At 40.3% G+C, this 26,932-nt stretch overlaps 1 protein-coding gene across 1 annotated transcript in view; it reads right to left on the minus strand.

Moving 5' to 3' along the window:
- PLCE1 (phospholipase C epsilon 1) overlaps nt 1-22,755 on the minus strand; it is a 273,097-nt gene extending 250,342 nt beyond the window's left edge. The window contains exon 1 of the mRNA XM_008696266.2: nt 21,553-22,755. Within this exon, the coding sequence (XP_008694488.1) occupies nt 21,553-22,755 (1,203 nt within the window). The remainder of the gene's footprint in view (nt 1-21,552) is intronic.
- Between the last annotated feature and the right edge of the window lie 4,177 nt (nt 22,756-26,932).

The following is a 26,932-nucleotide window of genomic DNA, read 5'->3' on the forward strand; positions in this document are numbered from 1 at the left end:
GTCATTTTGTCCAGAAAAGAAAAGAAGAAAGAAAAAGAAAAAACAACAATAACAACAATAAAAACTTCAGGCAGTGTTTCTGGTGTATGCGCTGTACACTCTGCTGTTGTGTTTTGGCTGCTCTTTCCCACTGCTCTGTCCTTTACAGAGGTCCTCCTTGCTTGCAGTGGGGAGTGTTTGGACCTTTAACTAGGTGTGCTTTGATTTGTTTGTTAAGATAAGCCTCACATCTGCCATGTGCTCTCCTTCCAACTATGCAGACTGTTTTCTTAATCCTCAGATTGCATTCCTAGTTGTTCAAAATAGTTGGATGTTGATCTAGCTATGTTGGAGGGATGAGGCAAGCTCAGGGTCCCCCTACTACTCCACCATCTTGAACTCCTCTCTGAGGACATTTGGAGTTCTTAACTGAAATCCCAGAAAAGCAGAGGTCTGAGGGGAAGAAGGAAATCAAAGATTTAGTGGAGATGAATTGGGGGAACGAGCACTGGCCAGCAGAGGGAAAGGGAACAATTTGTTGGATTTAGCATGGTCTCTTTTTCCCCAAACACTTCCTGGAGCCCAGGATTAGCAGGGAGGATCTCCCACCTCTTCATTTATACAGTAAACAGAGATTTTCTTTTCTTTTCTTTTTTCTTCTGTTCTTTCTTTTTCTTTTTTTCTTTCTTTCTTTCTTTTTTTTTTTTTTTCATTTTACTTAGGCTTGAGTTCATCCTTGTTGGCTAGAAAGATCAGCAAGGTCAACATCATCTACAGTTGAAGGCTGTGGACCTGCCCATTCCCACCCATCACGTTGTAAGACTTTCTTAATTATATCCTGAGACTCTCAGACTTGCAGTTTTCCCTTGATGATTTGATCATTTGTACAGACACTCCTACTGCGTATTTCTTCAACCTGGATTATGGCAATTTATGAATCTAAATCTCAAGTTCTGTCCATTTACTTTTTCTAATGAAAAATATTTACTTAAAAAATTGAAAGAAAGAAACTAATCTGGCCACCCTGTAAAAGAGACTAATTTCTGCTTTCCAAATCTGCTCTACTTTTCAACTTTATTCAGAGACTGGAAGGCTGGCTCTTACTACAGTGACTAGCATCTTGGCAGCCCCAGTTCCGGGTTGGAATGCAAAATCCTAAAGCCCTATCCCCGGCCTTCATTCAACAATTATGAGGATATTTCTAAGACAGAGCTTTTACTCTGGCGCAGGCTGGAACCCAGCTTCCACCTAGAATTTCCCAGTGCAATTCAAGACTCTTCTTGGGGTGCCTAGGTGCCTCAGCCAGTTAAGTGTCCAACTCTTGATTTCTGCTCAGGCCATGATCTCAGGGTTGTGAGACTGAGCCCCTCATTGGGCTCTGTGTTGGGTGTGGAGCCTGCTTAAGATTCTCTCTCCCTCTCCCTCTCCCTCTGCTCCTCACCCCCATCCACTCTCTCTCCCTCTAAGAAAGAAAGAAAGAAAGAAAGAAAGAAAGAAAGAAAGAAAGAACCCATCTTGAGGACCTGCTCAATGAAAGCCATCCTGAGGGGCTACTGATAGATTCAATGTGAAAGCTAGTATATAGGAGCGGGTCAGGAGGGCTACAATCTAGGATCGGCAACAGGCTATAAATGACTCCCATTTAACAGGGTAAAAATGTCATATGTGCTACATAAGATACCAGTAATGTGCACACTATTTGCTCAGACACAGCACATTCCTCCACCATGGGGCTTCACAGTCCATTAGGAGTAGCAGTGACAGTCAGAGAGAGAGGTCATAATCAAAATAGCAGTCACTGAAATCTGTTGGGACAATTACCACGTGCTGTGCTTAGTGCTTTTTCAGATATCCAACCTCATGACTCTCTGAATTAGGTGTTATTTCCATTATTCTCATTTTACAGGTGAGACAAACTAAGTCTTAGGGAGATCAAGTAAATCACTAAAGGCTCCACTGCGAGTTAACGGTGGAACAGGGCCTGCTTCCAGAGCCTCGCTCTTAACTGCTCACTCGGCTGCCTGTATAACACATTCCACTATTATGAAAACTCAAAGAATTGGAGGGCCTTCCAAAAGTTCTCCCTCCGGAAAGCACTCCTCAAGACAGTACACTTCAGGTTCACTGAGAGGAATGAAAGTCATATCCATGGCAATTAATCAGAAATGGCAAATGGCTTATTGCAGCCCAGACTTTTTCAGTTTGCAAGTGCCAAATAAACGTTTAGTCAAGGAGTTGGAGGATAATAAAATAAAAATGAAACCTTGGGGAAATAATATGAATCACACCTTAAAACTATATATTTTTTAGGCTTCCAAAATCATTGTTCTTTATATTTAAAGGTAACTACTGGTTAATTAGAAATGAGACATCATGCTCACTACCTTTATTCCCAAAACAACAGCTAATTTTTCAGTCCAGATAGGAAATGACACTTTGGACTTTCTTTGGTCCATTTCCTTTTTTAATTAAAAAGAAAAAGAGAGAGGGAGAAATAGAAAGAAAAAAAAAAAAAGAGTTCCCAGCCCTTTTGCTTGAGGAAATAAAATACAATATGTTTAAATTGCAATGTGGAGTCTAGATATGTTTTTACCAGCATAATTTCAACTTTCTCTGAAAACATCTGTAAAAGAAATTACCAATAAAAACACCCCACAGCAAATTTTAGAGTTAGCCGGTACAAAGTTAGAGATTTATCTTCTGCTAGGGCCCCTCTCCCAATGTGCCCACCTCCTCCTTCCACACGCTCTTCACTAAGAGGGAGGATGTGGGAGAGGGAATCACACATAGCTTTTCTCAAGCTTTTGTTTATGATGTCTTCATGATTTTGTACTAAGGGGGAAGGAGGGAGTAGAAAAATAGCACTCAGAGTGTTCCTTAAAAGGTTATTAGCAATATTTCTTGTCAAAGGCAACTTTGAAAATATTGCTCTTGGTTTCCCATAAGCCTCTAGGTTTCCATTTGGGCATTTTCCCTTCTGAACTCTATTTAATCACACTAATCAAATCAATCAGTATGTACTGAGAAGCTGTTCTGTGCAAAGCACTCTCCTAGGTAGAAAGAGTTACAAAGTTAAAAAAGCAGCTTAAAACCTATATAGAATTCTTAGGAAAAGGCCTGGAGCCAGAACCAACAAACTTAATTTGGGGGTAAAATAGGGGTGGGGGAGATTGGGGAAGGAAGAATCAATCACTTTTAAAATTTTATATACCATTTTTTCTTTATAAGAAATATGTATTACTGGGGTGCCTGGGTGGCACAGCGGTTAAGCGTCTGCCTTCAGCTCAGGGCGTGATCCCAGCGTTATGGGATCGAGCCCCACATCAGGCTCCTCTGCTATGAGCCTGCTTCTTCCTCTCCCATTCCCCCTGCTTGTGTTCCCTCTCTCTCTGGCTGTCTCTATCTCTGTCGAATAAATAAATAAAATCTTAAAAAAAAAGAAATATGTATTACCTTTTTCCCCTTAATTTAACACCTTAGTCAGGGAGATAATATATTAAAATACAAACAAAGGCATTCAAGAAGGGAGTCAGATGACCATAAGCCTACTGGTGAGTCTACAGGTGGCTTTCTTGTCTCTGTTCAATTTTAGTTGTGTTGATTGTTTGACACGCCAAGCAATCTTCAAGCACTATGGATTCCATTCAGTCATTTCACATTTCAATTTTTCTATCCAGGTTTATTTTACTAATGGTGACTTCAAGTTTCAATTTTTGTGATCTCATGATGAAGTATGTACTTTCATAATGCCCACTGATCTCTAGCACTGCCCAGTGTTTGACCACATAATTAGAAATTTCTGGCTTGTTCTGGGATACATATGCTCATCTCCAAGATTTATGGAATGATGTATCCTTCTGATGAACATAGTTGTTTTTCGGATGGATCAGTTCTCTTACAATGAGCTACTATGACGGAGCAGAAGTTTGATCACCCGGATAAGCCAAAGCAGCTGGCGAAATCGTAAAGCCTGATTCTTACTCATGAAAAACTGTGACTTTCTTCTGCAATTATGATTTCAATTTCTTCTAAGTTACTTTGCAAGTCCTTGAGCTTAGAAACTTTAGAAATGTGAGAATTACATATTCTCCACATGTCCCCTGATAAAATATCACTTCATCAAAGAATTCTTACCTCTTATTAAAATAGCATCTCTTTTCTTCTCCTGTATCCTCTATTTCTAACCGTTGCTTTATTTACCACATATCATCATCTGACTATGTAATATTTACTTGTCTTTTGTCTAATGTGTTTTTCCCTGTGCTAGAATGTAGCAGAGACTATTAGTCCCCTAGTATACATTCTCCCATAGACATAATGCCCTTGAATTTATCTGTGTCTATGATCTTTCAGAATCAAGACTCTATTTCCCAGCTTCCCTTGGAGCTAGGTAGTGACCATGTAACAAAATTCTGGCCAATGGAATGCTTTAGAAAGTGATATGGACAACTTCTGGGGTATGTCCTCTAAAAGGAATAGGCATGCCATTTTTTCCCTCCTTTTCTTCTTCCTGCCATTGAGAACATGGATGCAATGTTGAGACATCTGGACCACGTGGATAAGGAAAGTATATCAGAAGGAGCCTGGTCCCCGGGTGATGTTGCAGATAAAATTTCTAAATAACCACAAATCACTCTTAAGTGATTAAAAAATATATATGTTTATCTTATTTAAGCCACTTTTATTTTTGGTCATTGTTCAAGACAGAGAACCTATGTCCCAACTAACACACTTCAACAGTGCAGAGATGTTTCTGTTTTGTTCACCGTTTCTCTAGCTCCTTAAAAGTACCTGGCATATAGTAGCAGGTGCTTGATAAATAGCTGTTAAATAAATGAATGAATTAAAGAATGTTCAAATGTCATGTCCAATTTGAGTCTGAGCATCTTTACTTGTTTGAACAAATCAGTATTACATTATTGTTATTTGGTTTGGATTTTGTTTAGTATATTCTAATTAAGTGTATTCAGATCCTTGTCCCATTAGTAAGAAAATGATGCATTTCAAGCCACTGCTAATTCACAGAGCCTTTTGGTCCCCAAAGTCCCTAATCTGAAAAAGTAGTTGAGGAAGTCTTTTCCACAAGTTTCCGTTACCTAGCCATCTGACTGACATTAAAGTCAACTAAATATTAATAACCTGTTTCAACTTCTCCTAAGTATCCCATCCCATAAACTGGCAATAGTTAAGGGTAGAAGCACATAAGTCATTAACAACCTTGGTCATTTTCTCCATTACATCATGCTATGAACCTGGCCTACACTTTCTTCTAAAAAAGGATGAAATGGAAATTGGTTATCCCAATTATCTCTTTGACTTGCACAAACTCTTGGAAGCCTTTTACTCCATCCTTTCCTTGCATATGACTACAAGTGAACTCAATGTTTACACGTTTAGGAAAAAATTTTTCAAATTCCTCCTTGGCAAGTAGTTAAACCCAATTAGTTCCTATCTGCTAGGTACTAAACGCTTTGTAAAACTTTCTCTTTTTCTCCTCTTCTTCCTCCCCCTCATCCTTGCCCTCCTCCTCCTCCTCCTTCCTCTTTTGCAAAAAACTTTCCAAGTATTGCACTTAGGGTTCAATTCATGGGCTACCAGGTTAGATGCCCTGACAGAGAATAACTTGGTATACTGGGATGGTCTACAAAAGATCCACAAAAGGGATGGGCCATACTTACCAAGGTTTTGTAAAATGGCCAGTGTCTTAAGTAGTGGAGATAATGGAAGAATGACAGGAAGAGGGAATTAGATCTGGCAAGGGCTTGGAGGCTGGCAGGGAACAGAATAATACTATTCATAATAGCTTCAAACTGGGAACAACTCGAAAGACTGTTAACAGTAGAGTGGATAAAGAGTAGGATATTCATGAAATGGAATGAAATAGTAAGTAGCAATGAGAATGCACAAACTACAACTGCATGGATGAATTTCACCTATATAATGCTGGGGGAAGAAAGCACACAGAATAGTACCTACTATGAATTCATTTATATGAAGTTCAAAAATAGGCCAAATGAATGTATGGCATTAGAAGACAAGACTGGTTACTTTTGGGGGACAGAGAGAGAGAGACAGAGAGACTAGAGGAGGATACAAGGAAGGCTTCTGGGGTGCTAATGTTCCATTTGCTGATTTTGGTACCAGTTACATCACTGTGTTTCACTTTGCATTGTTTGCATATTTCTCTGTAAGTATGTGATGCTTCAGTCATCAGTCATCATCATCATCATCATCATCGCCACCATGACAGCAAAGAGTAAAGGGCCGAGAATAGTAAGGATTCTGAACAGAAGTTGTTATACATCCTAACATTATTAGCACAGTGATGGATAAACTAACCAAAGAACTAGGTTAGGAGCTCAGAGAAGACTGATGCGTGTATGGAACTTTATATGACAAGGGTGGCATGTCAGATTAGAGCTGGAAATGGATATTGATATGAAAACAGACTAAAGTGAGATCTCTGCCTCACACCACATACAAAATCAAGGATTTAAACAGACTAGAGAATTAAACTGTCAAAAATAAAACTCCTGTAGAAAATACAAATGAATATCTTTTAGACTTCAGGTAGAGACAAGTTTCTTAAAAAGAAAAGGCACTAACCATAAAACTTTAATAAATTTGACTATCAAAATTAAAAATTTTGTTTATCAAGATTAATTTTACAGAAAAAATTTTAAACTGGGAAAAAATATCAGCAATACACACAAACAAAAACAAGTATCAGGAATATATAAAGAACTACAATCAATCATAAGCACAAGCAACCCGACAAAAAATGGGCAAAAGATCTAAGGCATTTCATAGAAAAAGAAACAATGATGGGGTATCTGGGTGGCTCAGTCAGTTAAGTGTCTGACTCTTGATCTCAGCTCAGTTCTCAATCTACGGTCGTGAGTTCAAGCCCCACGTTGGGTTCCATGCTGGGTGTGGAGGCTACTTTAAAAAAACACATACACAAAAAACAAACGAACAACAACAAAAAAAAACAATGACCATGTGAAGATACAATTAACATTACTAGTGATCAGGAAAATGCCAAATTAACCCCAGAGAGATGTTTTTAAACCTGCTTGACTGGCAAAAATAAGTTGGACTATATCAAGTATTAGAGAGGATGCAGATTCAGAGAATCTTTTATACAACACAGGGGTGGGGCGGGGGCAGGGCATATAGTCTAAATTGGTGCAGCCACTTCAGGAAACAGTTAACCACTATCTTCCAAATTGAATATTCACATACCCTATGTTCCAGTAATTCAACTCCTGGTATATGTCCAAGAGAAAATTTTGGACACGTGTAACAAGCACATAGACAAAAACAGTCATGGAAGGACTGTTTAAAATAGTACAAACACAAAAACAATCTAAATGTGTATCAACTGCAAAATGCATGAGGAAGCTCTGCTATATTTACACAGTGGAATACTATACAGCAATCAAAACAAACTAAAACAACATACAACACTATAAATAAAACTTAGAAAAATAATATTGCATAAAAAGTAAAAAACTTACACATACTACGCCTTTATGAAAAGTTCAAAACAACTAAAACTAAAAATGCAGTTTTTTTATTTTTTAATCTAAAAAATTTATTATTATTTCATTTTATTTTTTAAAGTTTTTATTTAAATTTAAGTTAGTTAACATACAGTGCAATATTAGTTTCAGGTGTACAATATAGTGCTTCAAGACATCCATACAACACCTGGTGCTTATCACAAGTGCTCTCCTTAATCCCCATAACCTATTTCATCCACCTCTCACTCCCCTACCCTCTGATAAACATCAATTTGTTCTCTAGAGTTAAGAGTCTGTTTTTTGGTTTGCCTCTTTTCGCCCCATGATCATTTGTTTTGTTTCTTTAAAAATGCATAGTTTTTTATATTAAGGAGAAGATCATATAACATAAGACTAATCAATTATTTTAAAGTATAAAATGAGGTCGCATTTAGTATTAATATATAGTATTTATTTATTTATTTATTTATTTATTTATTTATTTGACAGAGAGAGAGACAGCCAGTGAGAGAGGGAACACAAGCAGGGGGAGCGGGAGAGGAAGAAGCAGGCTCATAGCGGAGGAGCCTGATGTGGGACTCGATCCCAGAACGCCGGGATCACGCCCTGAGCCGAAGGCAGACGCTTAACCACTGTGCCACCCAGGCGCCCCAATATATAGTTCTTAAGCATACATGTAGATGAAACAACACTGCCTACAAAGGAAAGTAAGGGAATGATGGAAATGGGATTCAGGTAATGGTGCCTGGACAGACTGAGGTTGGGAGAGCAAAGAAAGGGTACTCACAGGCTAGATGTAGGGTTTCCCTAGCTTTTGTTTTAGATGTTAAGTTAGATGGGTGCTTATTTCGTTATTAAAAGCCAGCTACTGGGGCGCCTGGGTGGCACAGCAGTTAAGCGTCTGCCTTCGGCTCAGGGCGTGGTCCCGGCGTTGTGGAATCGAGCCCCACATCAGGCTCCTCCGCTATGAGCCTGCTTCTTCCTCTCCCACTCCCCCTGCTTGTGTTCCCTCTCTCGCTGGCTGTCTCTATCTCTGTCGAATAAAAAAAAAAAAAATCTTTAAAAGCCAGCTACATGAACAAACCAGTGCTTTTTGCTTCCCGTCAACAGATGTTGTCAAAAACTTTTTGCGAAGTATAGAAGGCAATTTTCACAAGAGGTGCTTTAAAAACAAAACGGGAAAATTCCTATTCTATTGAGAGAAATTATGTCACTTTAAATTTTATATAAAGCAATTTCCTTGGGGGAAAATGGCTAAGGTAAGATGACAAAAGGCTTCTGAAATCAACATTACATTTGGAGTAAACCAAAGGTGGACTTCTGCAAGGGAGAAAGGTGGTCAATTTTCTTATGATGGAACACTTTACCCACTGCAGGCAGAAAAATCCTAACTCCTGAAAGAACTCAAATGATATTCCACCTCCTCCAGGAAGCCTTCTCAGACTACACAAACCCTCCTGCCACTCTTAACAGCACTTGGAGACTATATCCCACAATTTAGAGTTATTCCATCAGGATTCCTAGAGAAATCTTTGTATTCATAAGGAGATAATTCAGAATTTTGGTTAAAAATTGAGGCTTAAGAATCAAAAAGAAAACAACAGTAGTGCCAAGTACTGTTCTAAATGCTTTAAAATTAAGAACATTTTTGTTAACATATGTTAACATTTAACATATAATAACCTATTAATCTTTCTAACAATACCAAGAAGTAGGTTAAATTATTATCCCCACTTTAGAGGTAAGGAAATAGAGGCACAGAGAGGTTAAGTAACGTTCATGAGGTCACCGTGCAAGTAAGTACAGGGTTAGATCTGAACATAGGCAATCTGGCTCCCAAGCTCACTTAACCACTATGGAGCCTCACACCTTGAACAACTTAATTGTTATAAGACAATCAACTCAGTTCCTCACCGATGGGTCAGAAATAGTGTTTGGCATCTGGCACAGGGCAGGAGAGTTGGCTTGAGAGCAACCCAGATTCCAGATCTGGCTGTGAAACTGATGCCTGAACAGATCTGGGCAAGGCCACTGCTTTTCTTTGAGCCTCAGTTTCCTTCTCTGTAAAATGAAGAGTTGGACTTGACAGTCTCCAAGGCCCTTCCACTGCTAATGTTTTATGAGCCTGGGATTGCTGGCTCAATTCCTTGGGCCCAGTCTGGCCCCTCCCGCTGGGCTCAGTGTCTCTCACTGGCTTCGCTTCCCATAAATAAGAGAAAAAGAACACGGGAAAATATCCTCTTGAGACACTGGGAGGGATCCCACGGCCGCTCCGTATGCTTTGAAGAACTGGTCATTAACCAGAGAGAGCTACCTGCCAAGTGAAGGATGGAAAGAAACTAGACTAAGGGGAGAAATGAACTCAACAAAACTTGGCTACGTTCAAATTTAAAGGGCACCTCGGAGTACTTAAAGAACTGACAATGTTATTGCAACAAGATGAGCCAGCTTCTTAAAGAACTGAAGATAGGATAAACTGTGAAAACTGGAATGAACCAGAGAACACAGAAAAAAGCTGATAAACTATGCACCAACCACGGTCATTTACAGTCTGGGAAAACTGTGGAACAAACGAAAGACAGCACAGGCACGTCGGCCTCCACCATCATTCACCATGAGCTCTGCCAGGGCAGGTGCCATATCAGGAATCCAAGCCTCCCAGGAACCCCAAAGGCACTGGGGTTCAGAATCAGCTGACATTAATAAGAGCACTTACTATGTAAAAGGCTGTATCATATGTTTTTATCTTATTTGAGAGATGAAGATCCAAATTCTAGTTCTGTGTCTTCCATCATTAGACATGTGAATCTGGTCAAGTAATTTCCACTGTGTAGGGACTTGGCTACTTTATCCATAAAATGAGGGAGTGAATAAGGTTATAGAAGATGGGCCTTCCAGCTCAAGAATTCTATAGTTCACGAAGTTACAAAATACTTATTTTATATTTACCTAGAAAAGCATTCACACTATTTGTTTATGTTTCAGACCACTGGAACTTAATGGACACCACTGTGCTGAGCACATTATATATGACTCCAAGAAAAAATCCACTCGTAGCTTTGGTCTTCAGTAGCCCTTCTGATTGTCTTCCACATGGAACTCCCCAGGATCACCTTGTATGGTTGAGCATGGTGCGCTCTGCACCAGGGCGCCTAGCCAAAAAGGGTTGCGGAGACGGAGCTGATCTCACCTCTGGCATGAGCTTCATGCCCATGAAGCTGAGTCCAAACCAAAGGGGCAATATGGGTTTATGGGTACCTCCGAACCATCCCTTGACACTGAGTGAGACCGTGAAGCAATGCCCAAGTTTGTGTTCCGATTTATGTCATATGCAGAACTTACAATTTTACCTTTGCTCAAAACATTTCCAGATACCCCCTTTCACCTCCAGTCTGTTTAGAAGACCCTTAATAAAACCAACCCTATCCTTAACAGTCATACATCAACATGGACCTAAACCAGCATTAGCTAGGATGTTTGAATGGACTGTTTCTAAACTGTCAATCCAAGCTCAAAGGATTAAGACATTTTGCATAATGGAGGGACAATTGGAAAATGAAGTCTGCCTTTCCAGGTGATTTCTTAGAAAGGGACAACCTTTATTTAGCTGAGCATATCCTAGCGTCTCAAAGAAATCTATTTTACTACCTTTATACTTCCAAAGCACAGTAGCTACCAAATACTTGGAAACAATACAGTAAAACAAAAAACTTTGAGAAAAACATTTGCTGGATTCTCTTCTGGGCTTCTAATGTGTTGTCTTTATAACACATTCGCTACCACTACCAAGTCATTCATTTTGAAACTCCTGATTTTTCTAGCAACAAAGTAGATGTGCTCTAATTCACTCATATTCTTTTTCCTTTATATTGTGATCAACAGCAACTCCAAGACTAATCATTCTGGATTTCCTGAGTCAGTCTCAATTTCAAATACTCTGCCCCTCTCTCCTCTCAATAAAAAGTTCCCAACTTTTTATTTGGAAAATATGGTCGCCACAATAATGGCATTACCCTCACAAAATATTAGTCATGGCAGAGTCATACCCACATTACAGTGCCCTTATTTGGTATGTGCATCAAAAGGAGAACTGCTAGTCCATCCAGGGCCTGAGACCATTTTCTTTGACCCCATTAAAGAGAAAAATAAAGAATTTGCTACTGAACAAGTTTTGGATTCACCAATTTAGAGCTCAAATGAACATTTCCCTTGTTCTAGAAGAGTTTTTCAAAGCTAAGAAATTAGTATTTGATGGAAGGGTACACAATCTGGAAAAACTGAAGCCATGGGGTTTTCCAACTGCCAAACTCCCACATGCTGGCTCTCGAGACGCATCCACACTCACTATTAAAGTGTCACCGTTTATAATTTGGTGCTAAGTTTTCTGAAGCTAGGCAACTCAATGTGGTATACAGGCAAATCAATTCCTTATTTTATTAAAACACAGGGATAAGGTGAAGTAGGTGTCGGTGATAAAAGTCACCTAATCTCGAGTTGAAAATGAAGTTATGAAAACTAGGCCAGCATCACAAAGGGGAAACCAAAGGGTCAGGTTTCAGCAAGCAGGTTCTCCCGGATGCTTGTAGCATTTGTGAAAGGAAACAGCTGACTCCAGAATAGTTTCAGAATCCCCTTTTCCCCCAGGTACCTCACGCTGAAGCCTCAGAGCCTGGAGTAAGAGGAGAAAAGTTATAATTGCAGGGACATTTTATAATGTTTGCCAAGCATCTGACTACACAACCAGCCCCATTTTTTTCTCCAGCCTCACAACCCTGAGAAGGAGGTGAAAACTTTACTTCAATGGTGTGACTATGGAAAGAAATGTTCCTGAGTAATGTTTTTCATACTCAGGTCAGTTGGTCAGAGCCCTTGAAGATCACAGAAAACTTTCAATTAAAATGGAAAAATACGAAATTATGTTCCCACCAGTTCTGGTCATTTCAGCATGATCATGAATAAGCTATAGATTCTGAGTCAGATGTGTGCAGTTTGCTTTGGACTTTGTTCTTGCTTACTTACTTATAAAACTTTCAAAATGTACTTCTAAATTACAGCAATTCAGTAAAAAAATGCAAACCTTCAGGCTTGGTTTCCTCCCCCTAGCAGGCTGAGTCATAAAAACAAATCTCAGCCATTTCAATAGCCAACACACCCCTCACATTAAGATTTGGTATTGTTCCCCATGTCTCCCATTTCATCCAAAGGTCACACCCAGATCACATTTGAAGACAGAAACAGCTTAAGGGCTCATCCAGCTCAACATTTGCACACTTTAATAAGGGAACAGAACCTCCGCCAAGTTATAGGGATGAGTTACATCAGAATCTTCCAGAGGAACCTCTGAGGAGTGCTTATGAGTATGGGCTTTGGAGGCAGCCCAACCCAGGTTGGAGTCCTCACACTGTGTGACCTTGGTCATGTCTGGAAAGCACAGTGGCTGGCACACAGTAAGAGCCCACCGAGTGCTTGCTGTTTTACTGCTATAGGCATTTCAGGGCTTAGCCACCGGTGAAGAAGCATCCCTCCTGTGCCCATCCACTGCTGCAAGCGCTGGAAAGGGACAACGTCCCCTCCAAATCACACCTCCAGGAGGCACTGCTGGGGGAGGTAGACTATTTACTCAACCATAAATCCAGGGTCAAGACTTAAATCAGGAAAATCACGGACTGTAGGGCTTTCAGAGGTAAGAAGAAATGTGTAACTTATAATGTATGAATATATGCAAATTATATAAGTGTCTGACACATAGCAGGCAGTGAATAAATGTCTGCCCTCACTTTTTTTTTAAAGTATGTATGTATGTATGTATGTATGTATTTATTTATTTATAGAGCATGAGCAGGGGGAGGGACCGAGGGAGAGAAAGAATCTCCAGCAGATTTCGTATTGAGCACAGAGACTGATGCAGGGCTGGATCCCACAACCTAAGATCATGGCCCGAGCTGAAATCAAGACTCGAATGCTTAACCAACTGAGCCAACCAGGCGCCCCTACACTCACTCTGTTTTATACCCAAAGGAACTAAAATCTCAGGTCCTAAAGTAACTTGTTTAAGGTCATACAACCAGTTAACGGGAGAGCTGGAATTGATTCTTAGGTCTTATTTTGGGTTTGTGTGTGTGAGAGGGGACTGGGGGTTCTGAAAGACAGGGACAGAGCTTAAGGATCTTGGGGGGAGGGGCGGGGTTCTTTCCTTTCTGGCCCATTGCAGATAACAGCAGTCTCAGATGCCCCCCTTGTAAACACAAAACATTTGGAAACTTTTCCAGGAGTTTTTGAAGCCAATTGAAATGGAGGGCCAGGGCAAGGAGATTGAAAAATGTCCCCTCTTTGTCTTCCAGGCCAAGTCCATGGAGGTGACAAGCATGGGTCCCTGGGTTCACAGGCCTGAAAAAGACCCTGTGAATATCAATGGAAAATTCTGATTCTGTCCTAAGGTACTGTTCAGAGAAAGTGTTTCCAAGCTCCGATGGTCAGGAGGAGGCCAGCTAATAAGCCTGAACGGGGTCTGGGGAAGGAGAGGAGACATCAGCAGTGGGTGGAAACTGCCTTTATTTATAATCCAAGGAGTCATTCACGAAATATGTATTAGCACTGACTGTCAGTGAAACTCTGGACTGGGGTGTGTGGTGGGGGAGGGGCCCGCAGGGAAGACCACCAAGAGGATGTGAACTCTAAGCTCAGGACTAAAGGATGGGTAGAAACTAGCCAAGTGGAGAGGGATGTTCTAAACCAGGGAGACTTTTACTTTAAAGGACCAGAAAATAAATATTTTAGTCTTTCCAAGCCATATAGTCTCAATTATAGCTCCCCGACTCTGCTGTTACAAGGAGAAAGCAGCTACAGAAAATACATGAGTATTAAAAGGAATGAATGCGGCTGTGTTCCAATAACCTTCATTTGTGAACACTGAAATTTCAATTCCATGTAATTTTTATATGTCAGGAAATATTCTTCTCTTGATTTTTTTTTGAATGCTTTAAAATGAGGAACCATTCTTAGCTTGTATTTTAACAATATCTGCATGAAGGTATATGAGGGGATTAGTCAAGGCTGTTCCTGGGCTAAGAAGGTAATAGGCATTTCTAAACCACAGATTCTCTTAGATCCTCTGCCTAGGGCTGGGACTAAGGTGAGACAAGTCAGCTGCCTAAGGTTCAAAATTTAAGGAGGTACTCCCTGATAAGTAGACAGTTGGCTCTTGTGAGACCCTGAGATTGAGTGCCTCCTTAAAAGTTGCTGCCCAGGCACCTTGCTTGCCTCAGCCTAGGACTGGTCCCACCACTTGTGCATAATAAAGTACATGACTGTGAAGGGGTGACCTCCTCAACCAGCCCTGCCTTGGATGCCTTCCATCTAATGCACAAGTTTGCAGATGACAATCTGGTTCCCAGCCACCGCACTGCGGTACAGAATTTAGATAATAAGAAAAAATGGCCTATATAATATAAGCTTAAGCAGAAGAGGAGGGAGAAACTATGCAGACTAGAGTCTGGAAAGAATCTGGGGGAGAAGGAAGATAAAAAATTTAACTTGACTGTTATTGCTGGTGGGGGTAGATTTGAAAAAGACTGAGAATGAGATCAATGTCCAAAGAAAATATTTAACAAATTTCACTGTGCATTAAAATTATAAGCCTTCTTTGCTACTTTCTTGACTTGCGTTCATCATAGCCACATCCATACCTATACCTATATATGCACACACACACACACACAACACAACACACACATTGCAAATCATATATGTGATAATGGACTTATATCCAGAAATGTAAATAACTCAATAATAAAAGAAATTTAAAAATAGGCAAAGGATTTGAATAGGCATTTCTCCAAAGATGTTCAAATGGCCAAATCAAAAGTACAATGAGATATCACCTCATAGCAACTAGGATGGCTATAAGCAAAAAAGTGGACACTAAGAAATGCTGGTCAGGATATAGAAACACTGGAACCCTCAAACACTGCTAGTGGGAATGCAAAAAGGGGCAGTTGCTTTGGAAAACAGTCTGGCAGTTCTTCAAAAGGTTAAACATGGTTATATAACTCAGTAATTCCACTCCTGGATATGTACCCAAGAGAAATGAAGACATATGTCCACACAAACACTTGCACACAGATGTTCATAGCAGCATTATTTATAACAGACAAAAAGTGGGAAGAACCTGATGTCCAACAACTGATGAATGGATATAGAAAATGTTATATGTTCTTACAATGGAGTATTATTCAGAGGTAAAAAACAAAGTACCTGTACATAGTACAGTATAGATGTACCTTGAATCTTAAAAATATTATGTCATGTTAACTACACTGGTATTAATATTTAAAAATGTATTATGCTACGTGAAAAAAGCCAGTCAAAAAAGAGTGCCTACTATCTGAGTCCATTCATATGATGGTCCAGAATAGGGAAATTTATAGATACAGAAAGTGGATTAGTGGATGCTTCTGGGTGGGGGAGGGGAGACAGGATGAGGAGAATGGAGGGTGATAGCTAGAGGGTATGGGGTTTCCTTCTGAGGTGATGAAAATGTTCTAAAATTGTGGTGATGGCTGCACATATCTGTGAATATATTTTTTAAAAAACCACTGAATTTTACACTTTACATAGGTGAACTATATGGTATATAAATTATATCTCAATAAATCTATTAAAAACAAAAGAAATCAAAACACTTCTCCTTGCCCCCAAAGAGCTCTGCTATTGGGATTCAAAGTATGGGTTCTCCTTACCCTTGAAAGATGATGGTGTCTCTGTGTTGCTAAAGACTAAGCATTTGAGGGGTGATGGCCTAAATGACAGGGACAGGGCAGGGGCTCGAGGGCTGAACGTTGGTTAGGGTTAGGGATTTGGATGCCTGAGCTCTGCAGGACCCATATTTAATCTGAGGCTCTGAATGCATCCAGGCCAGCTGCTAGAAAAAAGAATCAATAGAAAGAACACCATATTGGTGTCATAAGGCTCTTCAAGACCAGAAAATTACCCAGCAGCAGTGTCTAAGAACAGCTTTTCAGGGAGGGCCCTGCCTGAGCCATGAGTCAGTCTAGTCACGGAAGGGTCAGGGGATGGTCACCCCTCACTCCCAATGATGCTTCAAGTCCTTGATGCTGAATCCTGCGGCCACGGGGGAAGAAACCTCCACACTACTCCAGGAGGCCTATAAGCCCTGAGGGGACTGGATACTTGAATCAAGGGAGGGGACCAAGGGGAAAAGGACACTATTATCACTCATGACTACAAGAGGTCATTCTACGGACAGCCTGAATCCGTCCTGTGTAAAAATGCAGGTGTGCGTTAGATCAGGACTCCATCTGATGGCCTTATCTTTGCCTATGGGTTCTGATTCTTTTCAGGCCATATTTTAACCATGGCCCATTTCAAGGGATGAGGCCTTTCCAGCTGCTAATTCCCATTATGCAGGACATCTGGGGCAAAGGAAAAAAAATCCTAGTGCTGATACTGTCCCAAGGCTACCGTGTGAATAACAGTGGCTATGAATATATTCACCTTAAATTACTGTCCAGGGTTAGCATTTTTGCTTTTCATTCCATTTTTTGCCAAATCCTAGCCAAAGAGTTGGTGTAACTACAGAGATGTGGAAGTAAATTGATCCTAAACTGCCCTGATGCAGCTAAGGGAAAGTTGTCCAATCATCACAGAGTCGGCCTCTGACAGCCTGTCACATTTTCCACTGATGCACCAGACGTGACTAAACAGTGCAGGGGCTGTTCGTCCGGGATCTGGATTCCCTTTCACTGTGCTCAGCAGGAAGGGGCCAGCATCGGCCTATACCCATGTCATAAACTTGACATAACCCTTAGTAATGGAAGAGAAGGCCTGGCATGCCACCAAGCCCAGGCTCTTAGCTTAGCCTGTACACCCTGTGAAATTTTAATTATTTCAAGGTCCACACTATACCCAACCTGTAGGGAGACCAAATATGTGGAGGAGAAAATAAAACATGTTGCTATTTCAGCAGCCATCTGTTACAACACTGGTCAGCAGGGCTCAATGGGTATCTGATCATCCTTAAAAGTTACAATTTGGAAGACGAATTTATTACTGGTTGTTGCCTGGACACATAGCAGAGAAAATATGGACTCAAAGACATAGATACTGACAAAGTATTTATGTTAAACACTCAAAAATTTTTCATTGCCTCCTCAGTTTAATTTTCTCTGCTAAAGAGTAGAATAAAATGTGAAGAAGAAAGATACATTTTAGAAGGAAGAAAGAGGAGTAAGAACTAGCAACCCAGAAGCTGGTTTGATTTTCCTTCTTAATTTACAGTTTTTCTAGTCTGATTATTTTAAAAATAAAACGTCATTATTTTCTATTTTACCGTACATATTCTTGTACAGTAAATCCCCTTGCAGACCATGACAGGGAGATAAATGAAGGGATGATATGGGAGCTGGTGGCCTGGCCACCCTCCCCTCCTCCACACTCTATCCTTCAAGGCAAGGCACACAGAACTCAGGTTACATGACTGATTCCAGCACAGGCAGAAACTTCTTGTCCTTCAGATTTAGAATAACTCTAAGTACCCTAAACTCCCCCAAAATTCAGGCAGGGAGAGAATTTTGTAAAAGGAAAAACACCCTTAACCAACTTTCAACCTGGAGACTTCAGCCACTTGCCAAAATATGCCATCCTGCGAAGCCAATAAATGGAGAGCAGGAAGAGCATGGCTGAAACTGGATAAGGGGTAGGGTTTTCATTTCTCACAAGCAGGGGAGGAGGATACCAATATGGTTAGTCAGTCAGCAGCATTAATCCTCATTAATGTCTCCCATTCTTCTCTGCACAGCTGTGCAAACATAAATTAATTGGGTCATTTTGACGAAGGCATACAAGAAAAAAATTTCAATGGGAGGCAGAGGAACTAATTGGACACATAACACATTCTTCAAATGTGCAGGAAGGGCTGTACAAGCTACCACATCATAGATTAGGAGACATACATTTGAATTCACAGCACCATAAACTCCCCCTATGGGAGAAGCTTCAAAGAGCAGAGGAGGTGGGGACATGTTCATGACAAAGCATATAATATATTGCCAGAGTGAGAACAGTGGCTCCCACTCTTTGCCAGATACTGTGCTGTCGACTTCACAAGGCCATTTCATTTAACCCCCTAATAATATGATTACCTCCAGTTTACATATAAGGTAATTAGAAACAAAGAGGTCAACGAACTTGCCGAGTTCACACCAGCAGTAAATGGTGGACTCATAGTGATCAACTTTCAATTCAGGCCGACTGACTCCAGAGACCATGTTCCTAAGATGACATTGTCCTGTGTTCTGTATACTTGGCATTAGGCTTGCATCATGGAGAGTAGAAAAAAGGCAGGGACACTTCTTACCTTTAATCAGCTTATAATCTGACGGGGGAACCAGGGTGGGTACGTGTGAAATGGTCAAGGAAGGGAGCATTGCATCAGGGTCAGCATCGTTCAGGTGAAGGAAGCCACGCAGAGGAGTTGGGGGAAGTGGCTATAATTCATCTGTGCAACTTTGAGAAGGATTTCTATCAGACTCTAAACTAAACACTGAGATACTGAAAGAATACTATACTTTAGAAAATACGGATTCATTCCTGCCGCGGTATGGCTTGAATATTCAAAAAAGGTCTCTCCCTTTCAGAACTCTCCCTTCAGAAAGGACAGGACAGTCAGCCATTTCCCCGGCTTCATCTTAAGGGTTCATAAATATGCCCACAGCCTCCTGGAAACCCAGTCAGAGAGGAGAGAGGACTTCTTGGAGTTCACTCTGACCGAGGTGTGGCAACCTCTCCCAGCCTCCAGAGACCAAAAAGGGAGGAGATGATTTGCATCATTTCTTTGGTTCTTTTCACTGGAAATTACCCATCCCAGGGCCTCTGACTGACAGAAAGAGGCAGACTGGAGCTAGGACCCGGGACCCATGAACATTCTCAGGAGAAGATGTGGCAGTGCTCCAGAAACTGGAGGAGTGAGTATGGTCATGCCAGAAATTATTCTGCAATTATTTACAGTAGATGCATGACCCTCATGCCCGTGTAAATGTGGGGGGGGGGGGCTATGATAACGGTTCTCAACCAGTTGGCTTCCATTTCCTTTGCTGCATTTCAATTTCTGTTGCATTCGACGTCAGGTGTGCATGAATTTTTTAATCCCTGCATTTTAAATTGGGAAGACCCATTACGGTGATGAGCTCCTTCCTCCCTGCATGGACAAAATTCAGTCAGAAGAGCTGGGTAGCCTGTGTGTCTCTGACATCACCTGGCTTGTAACTCAGGTTTTATGAGGAATCAGGTGAGGTGGCAAAAACACATCTGCGGACACTTGCTGGGTGAATGGTAAGTTGAAAGTACAGAAAGAAGGACCTGTGGGTCGTCCCTTTTCAGGCAGGCATTTAACTCAGCCCTGCCACTCCAAGAGCCCAAGCAGGGTCAGGGTCTTTAGGACGTAGCAAATATTCCCTAAACATCCCGACCAAAGAGCAAAGAGCTCAGTTAAAGCTCCTGGACAGTGGTTCTCAACTCCACAGAATTATAGAATCACCAGGGGAACTCTGGAAAAACATTCATGCTGAGCCCTACCCTAGCGATTCTGACAGAGGGTCTGGAGTGGGGCCTGGACACTGTGGTTCTAACACAGAACCAGGGTTAGAACTGCCGCACTGAACACAGCCAATTCGAGTAGCATCAGTGATTGTGGCTACTCCATCAACAGACACTGAAATGAACAGAATTCTTCTGTTCAATCCTAGCGATACCACTTTGCAGTTAAGTGACCTTGGACAAGGGACATGACTTCCCTGAGACTCCATTTTCTTAGCAATACGACGGGGTTAATAATCATACCAGTATCAGAGGGTAGTTGAGAGGATTGCATGAAATCAAGTATGTAAATTATGTGACCCAACGTCTGGCATGTGTAAAATGCACAGAAAGTATTAGCTCCCGTGACTGATGAGGATGACAGTAAAAATATACCAGTTATGTTTCAACAAAAGGAATGTTTTTCTAGACTGGGTATTTATTCACAAGGCCAGGTTTTAAGGCATTGTGAAACACTGGAACGTGAGAGTTATACATTTGACATGTCCTTCAGTTATGAATATAGGCAACAAGCCTCAGCAGTCAGAGCAGCACCTGTGATCTTGTCACCAATAGAAATCACAGGTATTTCCATACATCACAGTTGTGGTCAAAACCCTAAAAGAGTACTTATATTTAGGGTGACCAACGCCTCTGGTCTGCCCAGAACTGCGGGGTTTCCCTGGATGCAGGATTTGCAGGGCTAAACTGGGAAAGTCCCAGGAAAACCACTCCCTACTGACATTCCTCACTACTTTGAAACTATAGTAGTTATCGCCTCACTGAATGCCCCTGTTTAAAGTGTTGATAAAGAAGCCCCTGCCCTGCTATACATCACAATTCCAAACAATATCTTGATAAGTGTACATATGGCCACATAATCTGTGTCCTTTATAACACTTTGCATTTCATCTGATGCATTTAAAAGCATTGTTCTGAGTCCATAGGCTTCACCAAATTGCCAAAGGGGTTCATGGCACAAAAAAGGTGAAAAGGGTCAAGAAACTGGGAACGTTGGTTGGAAAATGGAGGAAACCAGATTTTAAGTTCTTTTAGGCCCTGCAACCTAAAAACATGGCAAAAGGAGGACATAGGCATGTACCTCCAAAGGATATGACTAGATCATCAGTCAGTGGAGCTGCTTTCCCACTATCAGGATTCTGTCTTGTAATCCTCCATACAGTAACCAGGGAGTCTCCCTAATTTCTGCACTCCTGATGACATATATATGTGTGTATTTTACATATAGACTTACATCATTGCAAAGTTAACTCAATCTTGACAGCTACCGATTAGAGTATCTGTTAGGTCTACTAGTTTCCCATAACCACAAAATGCTTCCCCTAAGAATCACAATTTGACAGAACTTAAAACTTTCCATGAATTAAAACAATGGAAAATTGGATTTTCAAAGACCAAGTTTTAAAAAGTGGTCAAAAGAAACTTTAACTCTTACCTGATACCACTGGGCTTCTGATAGGCACTGGCTCCCATCCTGCCTAATCGCCACCACTGACAGCCGTTCCAGAACTCTCCCACAGGGCAACAAGGGACCACTTCTCTTCTGATCGATGTAACTGTAAGCTCCCAGCCCAATGTGACCAGAAGGCAGAGTCCTCACGATTGCCCTTGTCCCAGTATACACAGATTTCTTTACTTCCCTGTCATTTTTGCAAAATCTCCTCACTAACAAAGTGGACCTCTCCTTTTTGCTTTTAAAAAAATCTTCCTCTGCATCTTCACAATTGTCAGGGAAGTCCTCAAAATGGCTCAGAAAGGTCTTGGCAGGTGGACTGTTAGTCAAGTCCTCCCTGCAAAAGCTGTCACTTGAACATACCACACTGGCCCTTTGGCAAGAACCTTCCAAGCACAAGTATTTGTCATCCAAGGTGTCACAATGATCACACTGCAGCTGCCCATTCTTATTATCACAGTTTTCGGCCAATTCCATGAGTTTACAAGTATACGCCACATAATTTTTCTTTTGTTCCCCACCAACACCAGGTAGTGGTACACAGTTTCCACAATCATCCAAAATCAAGTTGCCTGACAGGGTACAGAAAGCATCTGACACTGTTCTGTCAGCTCCATAATGAAAGCAAAATGCTGCTGTGTTGCCATCAGGGTGTGCCGGGCCAGTCTCTACAATGGCCAACTGACTTCCTAAGGGACTAATGTCCATGGGAGGTCCGTCGATTTCCAGTTGAATTCCAGGGAATGCCTTTCTTTCCAGTGAGGACGGGATTCCAGTTTCTAAACATGGGTCTTCCTCCATGACAGAATCACACGTGTCATAACACTGGCTCTGAGGAAGGACACACTGGTGGTTTGTCAGTATGTTGTTGTGGCTAATGTTAAGGTTTTTCACAGAAACTGGTGTACTTTCTGCCCAGCACTTTTCATTGCTGTTCTCATTGCTCACTATTTTCTCCCTTGCTATGGAGAGAATCTTGGGCAAGTTGCTTCCAGAAGGTTCTTCTTTAAGCTTGTTCATCTGTGGGATGGTAGAAGTCTGCCCGCTCTGCCTGACACTATGTGCTTTAGGAACAATGACGTCCAACACCTTTTCACTACTTTCATCTACAGCTGATGGAGTGGATGTCATGCTTCTCTGAGTCACAGGTGTGAGAACAGAAGCTGCCATTTCTTCAGACGTCATCTTGACGCACACACAGGTTTTAGCTATTGCTGTTTTTCCTCTCTGGTGATCATGTCGAGATTTTTATAAAACAACTTATTAAAAGAATCTCAGATATACAAGTCCTCTCAGAAACAGTGTGACAATTTATTTGATTCAAGTGCATTAAGAGCCAAATAAATTTCCCAAGTTATCACTTCTTGTCGTCTGCAATATGTTTTTCTAGACCAGGGTTTTAAGGTGGTAGTTCAACCTTCTTTCCTCTATTATTTGAAGTAATTCTTTTGGAGATTTTTACTTGGGATTGCATTCTGCGAATTCTGAGCCATCACTGACTTACTAATGATTTAAAAATCCAGTTTGAATATCTCCTGTAAGAAAAAGACATGATGTCAAACACTGTGGCACTAAATAAATTTTTTAAAATGAACTTCATAATAATTCAAAGCTAATACAAAATATGAACCAATATTGAGGAAGGAGTTTTGCAATCAACAGCTACTTTCAATGTGTTAGGTATTTATTTTTCTGATTTACTATTTCAGAAGTTCTGTTTCCAGCTGAAGTAATAACAGAAACCAGAATTATCCCCCCACTTAAAACAACTGAAAAAAATCAGAAAAAAATTATGAAATAATGGTTTTTTAGATATCGAACAAGTAACACAGAATAGTGATTCCTAAAATAAGAAAAAACAAACAAATGAGGTGAGCCTTATAAATGCCCTAGCTTACCCCTTGAGAGTTTCTAGGCTACAGGGGAGGAAAGAGGAACTCAGGTCGAGTACAAAAGAGTGCTGATTTAAAGAAAGAAAAGTTGAGAGTTCAGTAGAGCCATAAAAATTGGAGAAAGAAGACAAATTAAGTGGATAGGAGCAAAGATAAGAATGGTATCAGGCTTCTTATGAGGCACAATGCAAGCCACGGGCAGGTGGGTGGGAGGATTGGTGAAATAGGAGATGGGTATTAAAGAGTACACCTATCATGATGAAAAATTAAAATGAAGTAAACTAAGAAACAATACAAGACAGATGAGAGTGGAGTAAATCTTTAAAGTACTAAAGTACTTTAGTTCTTTTACTACTTTAAAAGTTCTTTTAGTACTTTAAAAGAAAGAATACTGCCAACTTAGATTTCTATACCCAGCAAAAATATCTTTTGAAAACAAAAATTTAAAAAAATTTCTAGACATACAAAAGCTGAAGGAATTCATCACCAGCAAACCTGCATATAAGAAATGGTAAAGGAAGTCCTTAGGCAGAAGGAAAATGATACCAGATAGAAATCTGGATCCATGCAAAAGAAGAGTATGGAAAATGTTAAATGTATGGGTAAATACAAATTTTCTTATTGTAAATCACTTCAGATAGTTGATCTTTTGAAGAAAAAATAATAGCTATGTATTGTGGGGTTTCCAACAAATGCAGAAGAAAAATATACGACAATAATAACACAAGGTCAAGTGAAGAGAAATGGAAGTATATTGTTATAAGATTATACATGAATTGGTGTAATATTAATTAAAGGCAGGTTGTTATAAGTTAAAGATGTATACTATAAGCCCCTATGCAACCACTTTAAGAAAAGATATAGGTAATAAGTCAAGATATTAAAATCATAAAAAATTTCAAATAATCAAAAGACAAAAAAGGGAAAAGATGAACTAAGAACAGATGTGGCAAATGTGACTGTGTGTGTACTCCCTCTGTTTTATTTGAATAAGAAATTATTCAGGTGAATGTCAGTGGATATAAAAAATTTTCAATTTATTAAAAGCATATTTAAAAAATTATTCAGCTAATCTTTATTCTCCAAATTATTGAATTCTCTTCTATGTTGGGAACCACGTAATGGGCTACATATCCAGGACCTGTTTGCAAGTCTATTGAGAGAGGGAGAATTGAACAAATTTCAATCCAGTGTGGCAAGTGTAATTATCAAGGATATACAGGACACTATGAGACCATGGGTGCCCATCACAAGTATACCATTTCTTTATAGGTAAAGCTGTCCTTTCCAAGACAACTGATGAGCATTGATGCTCTGCTGTCAGCAGCAGATTTGACCTATCTTTGCCCTTTGACACACAGGTGTCCCTCTTCCCCTTGCTTCTCCCTTTTCCTCTTGTCCCAAAGAAGTAGCAACTCCTCTTCCCTTACATATACGCCCCTCAAGCACAATCACAAACTCTCACCTGCTCCCAGCACATGCAGTTTTCACAACTACCTTGAAAAGTCAGAAGACACCCTATCAATCAGATACTTCACAGGGAGTCAATCAGCCCACAAAGAGCAGCAATGTCCTGGTTCAACATAACCCCTCCACGTTTCACATCCTCCTTCCAACTTGGTTTATTTTATTTTCTTTGGAAAAATGCCTCTATTATTTTTGGATATATATGCTCAGTGTAAAACAATTCAAACAATGCAGAAAAACACAAAGAAAAAAATTTTCAACATAACATAAACCCCACTATCCAGAGATAACCACTATTAATACTTTGAGGAAACTCCTTCCAGAAGGTTCCCTATGCACCAATACACAAAGATATATGTATATAATTACACAAGCACCTGATTATGCTGTAAATTCTGTTAACCCTCGCTTTTTTTTTTTTTACAAATTCAATCCATGAATAGCTTTTCATGTCAAGAATTATACAGATAATTTTATCTAGATAATTTTATCTATATAATTCTTGACATGAAAAGCTATTCATGAATTTTAATGGCTTATGGCACTAACTTGGTTTCAATATCTTTGCTCTTTTTTTTTTAGAGTAGCTTTTAAAGCCAAAGCCTTCAGACTGACTGTTAATCTGTCCTTTCTCACCTATGGGGGGAAGGTAATTCAAGGCAAGTGCTGCTTAACTCCTGTTCTAAGCACTTTGAAATTATTATTTCATGTAATTCTCACTCAACCTACAAGATAGTGTGATGGTTTTAAAATATGTCCACAAATTCTTTGATATTCCTCCTTTCAAAAGGTGGAGTCTAACTGCCTTCCGCTTGCATGTGGGCTGTACTTAGCGACTTCCTTCTAACATACAGAATATTTTGGAAGTTACAGTTGACTTCCTTCTAACATACAGATTATGTTGAAAGTTACAGTTTATGACTTCTGAGAATAGATCATAAAAGGTCATAAAATCATTGGGGTTTCCTCCTGGCTCTTCCTCCCATTAAAGTTATAGCTAGCATTAGACAGTTGGCTGAAGAAAACCTGAAGCACTGAATAAAGATCACAGTCTAACAGTTCTGAAGAAGAAAGAGACAGAGAAAAAGATTCTTCTTTTCTTAATGTGGCTTGTAGGGAACACTAGGGAAAGACCAGCCTGGGAGAAATCAAAGGATAGGTGGGTTAAGAACACTGCAGAATAACAGGGAACTTCTCAAGGCAGCATTTCCAAACTAGAGATGAATTGGGATGGGTAATATGCTTAGGGAAATGATTGGCCATGAAGTATGGCTATGGAGATGCCAGGGGTACTGGAAATCCTAGCCAAAGTGGTAAGACAAGAAAAAGAAATGAAAGGTTTAAGAAGAACCAGGAGTGACATAGAGTAAGTTTTCAGCTTCAGGATAGAGAAATATCAGTCATAAGTAACCTTGTGGACAAATTTCCATGAGCTAAACCAGGGGCTGGCAAACTACAGACAGAGGTCCAAATCTGACCAGCTACCTGTTTTTGTAAATAAAATTTTATTGGAACACAGCCAGGACCATTCATTTATGTAATGTCTATGGTTCCTTTTGCATTACAATGATAGAGTTGAGAAACTGTGACAGAAACTATGCGGCCTGCAAAGCCAGAAATCTTCACCATCTAGCCCTTCATATAGAAAGTTTGCCAACCTGTGTGCTACATAAATGAGTTAATAAAATGCCTGGGTAGAGCCAGAAAACTTAGTGGAAGGCTTAATAGCCACCTTCATGTATTTGAAGAACTGAAATGAGGAAATAGTCTGGTTACATATTGTTTCAAAAGGTAGGATCAGCGCCAAAACAAATGAATTACTGGGGAGGCATGCTTTGGCTTACTGTGATAAAGTATTCCCTAACTTTTAGATCTGTTTAACAGAAGAGAAGCTATCATGGATGGCAGTCTCCTCCTCATTGTTGATACAGGGATTTAAACGGAGAGAGGCGCAGTGTTCATTATAGCAGGTATTCAATAGGTGTTGAACAAGGAGTGAGTGA

Source organism: Ursus maritimus, unplaced genomic scaffold (assembly GCF_017311325.1).
Source record: "Ursus maritimus isolate PB19 unplaced genomic scaffold, ASM1731132v1 scaffold_7, whole genome shotgun sequence".
Taxonomy (NCBI): Eukaryota; Metazoa; Chordata; class Mammalia; order Carnivora; family Ursidae; genus Ursus; species Ursus maritimus.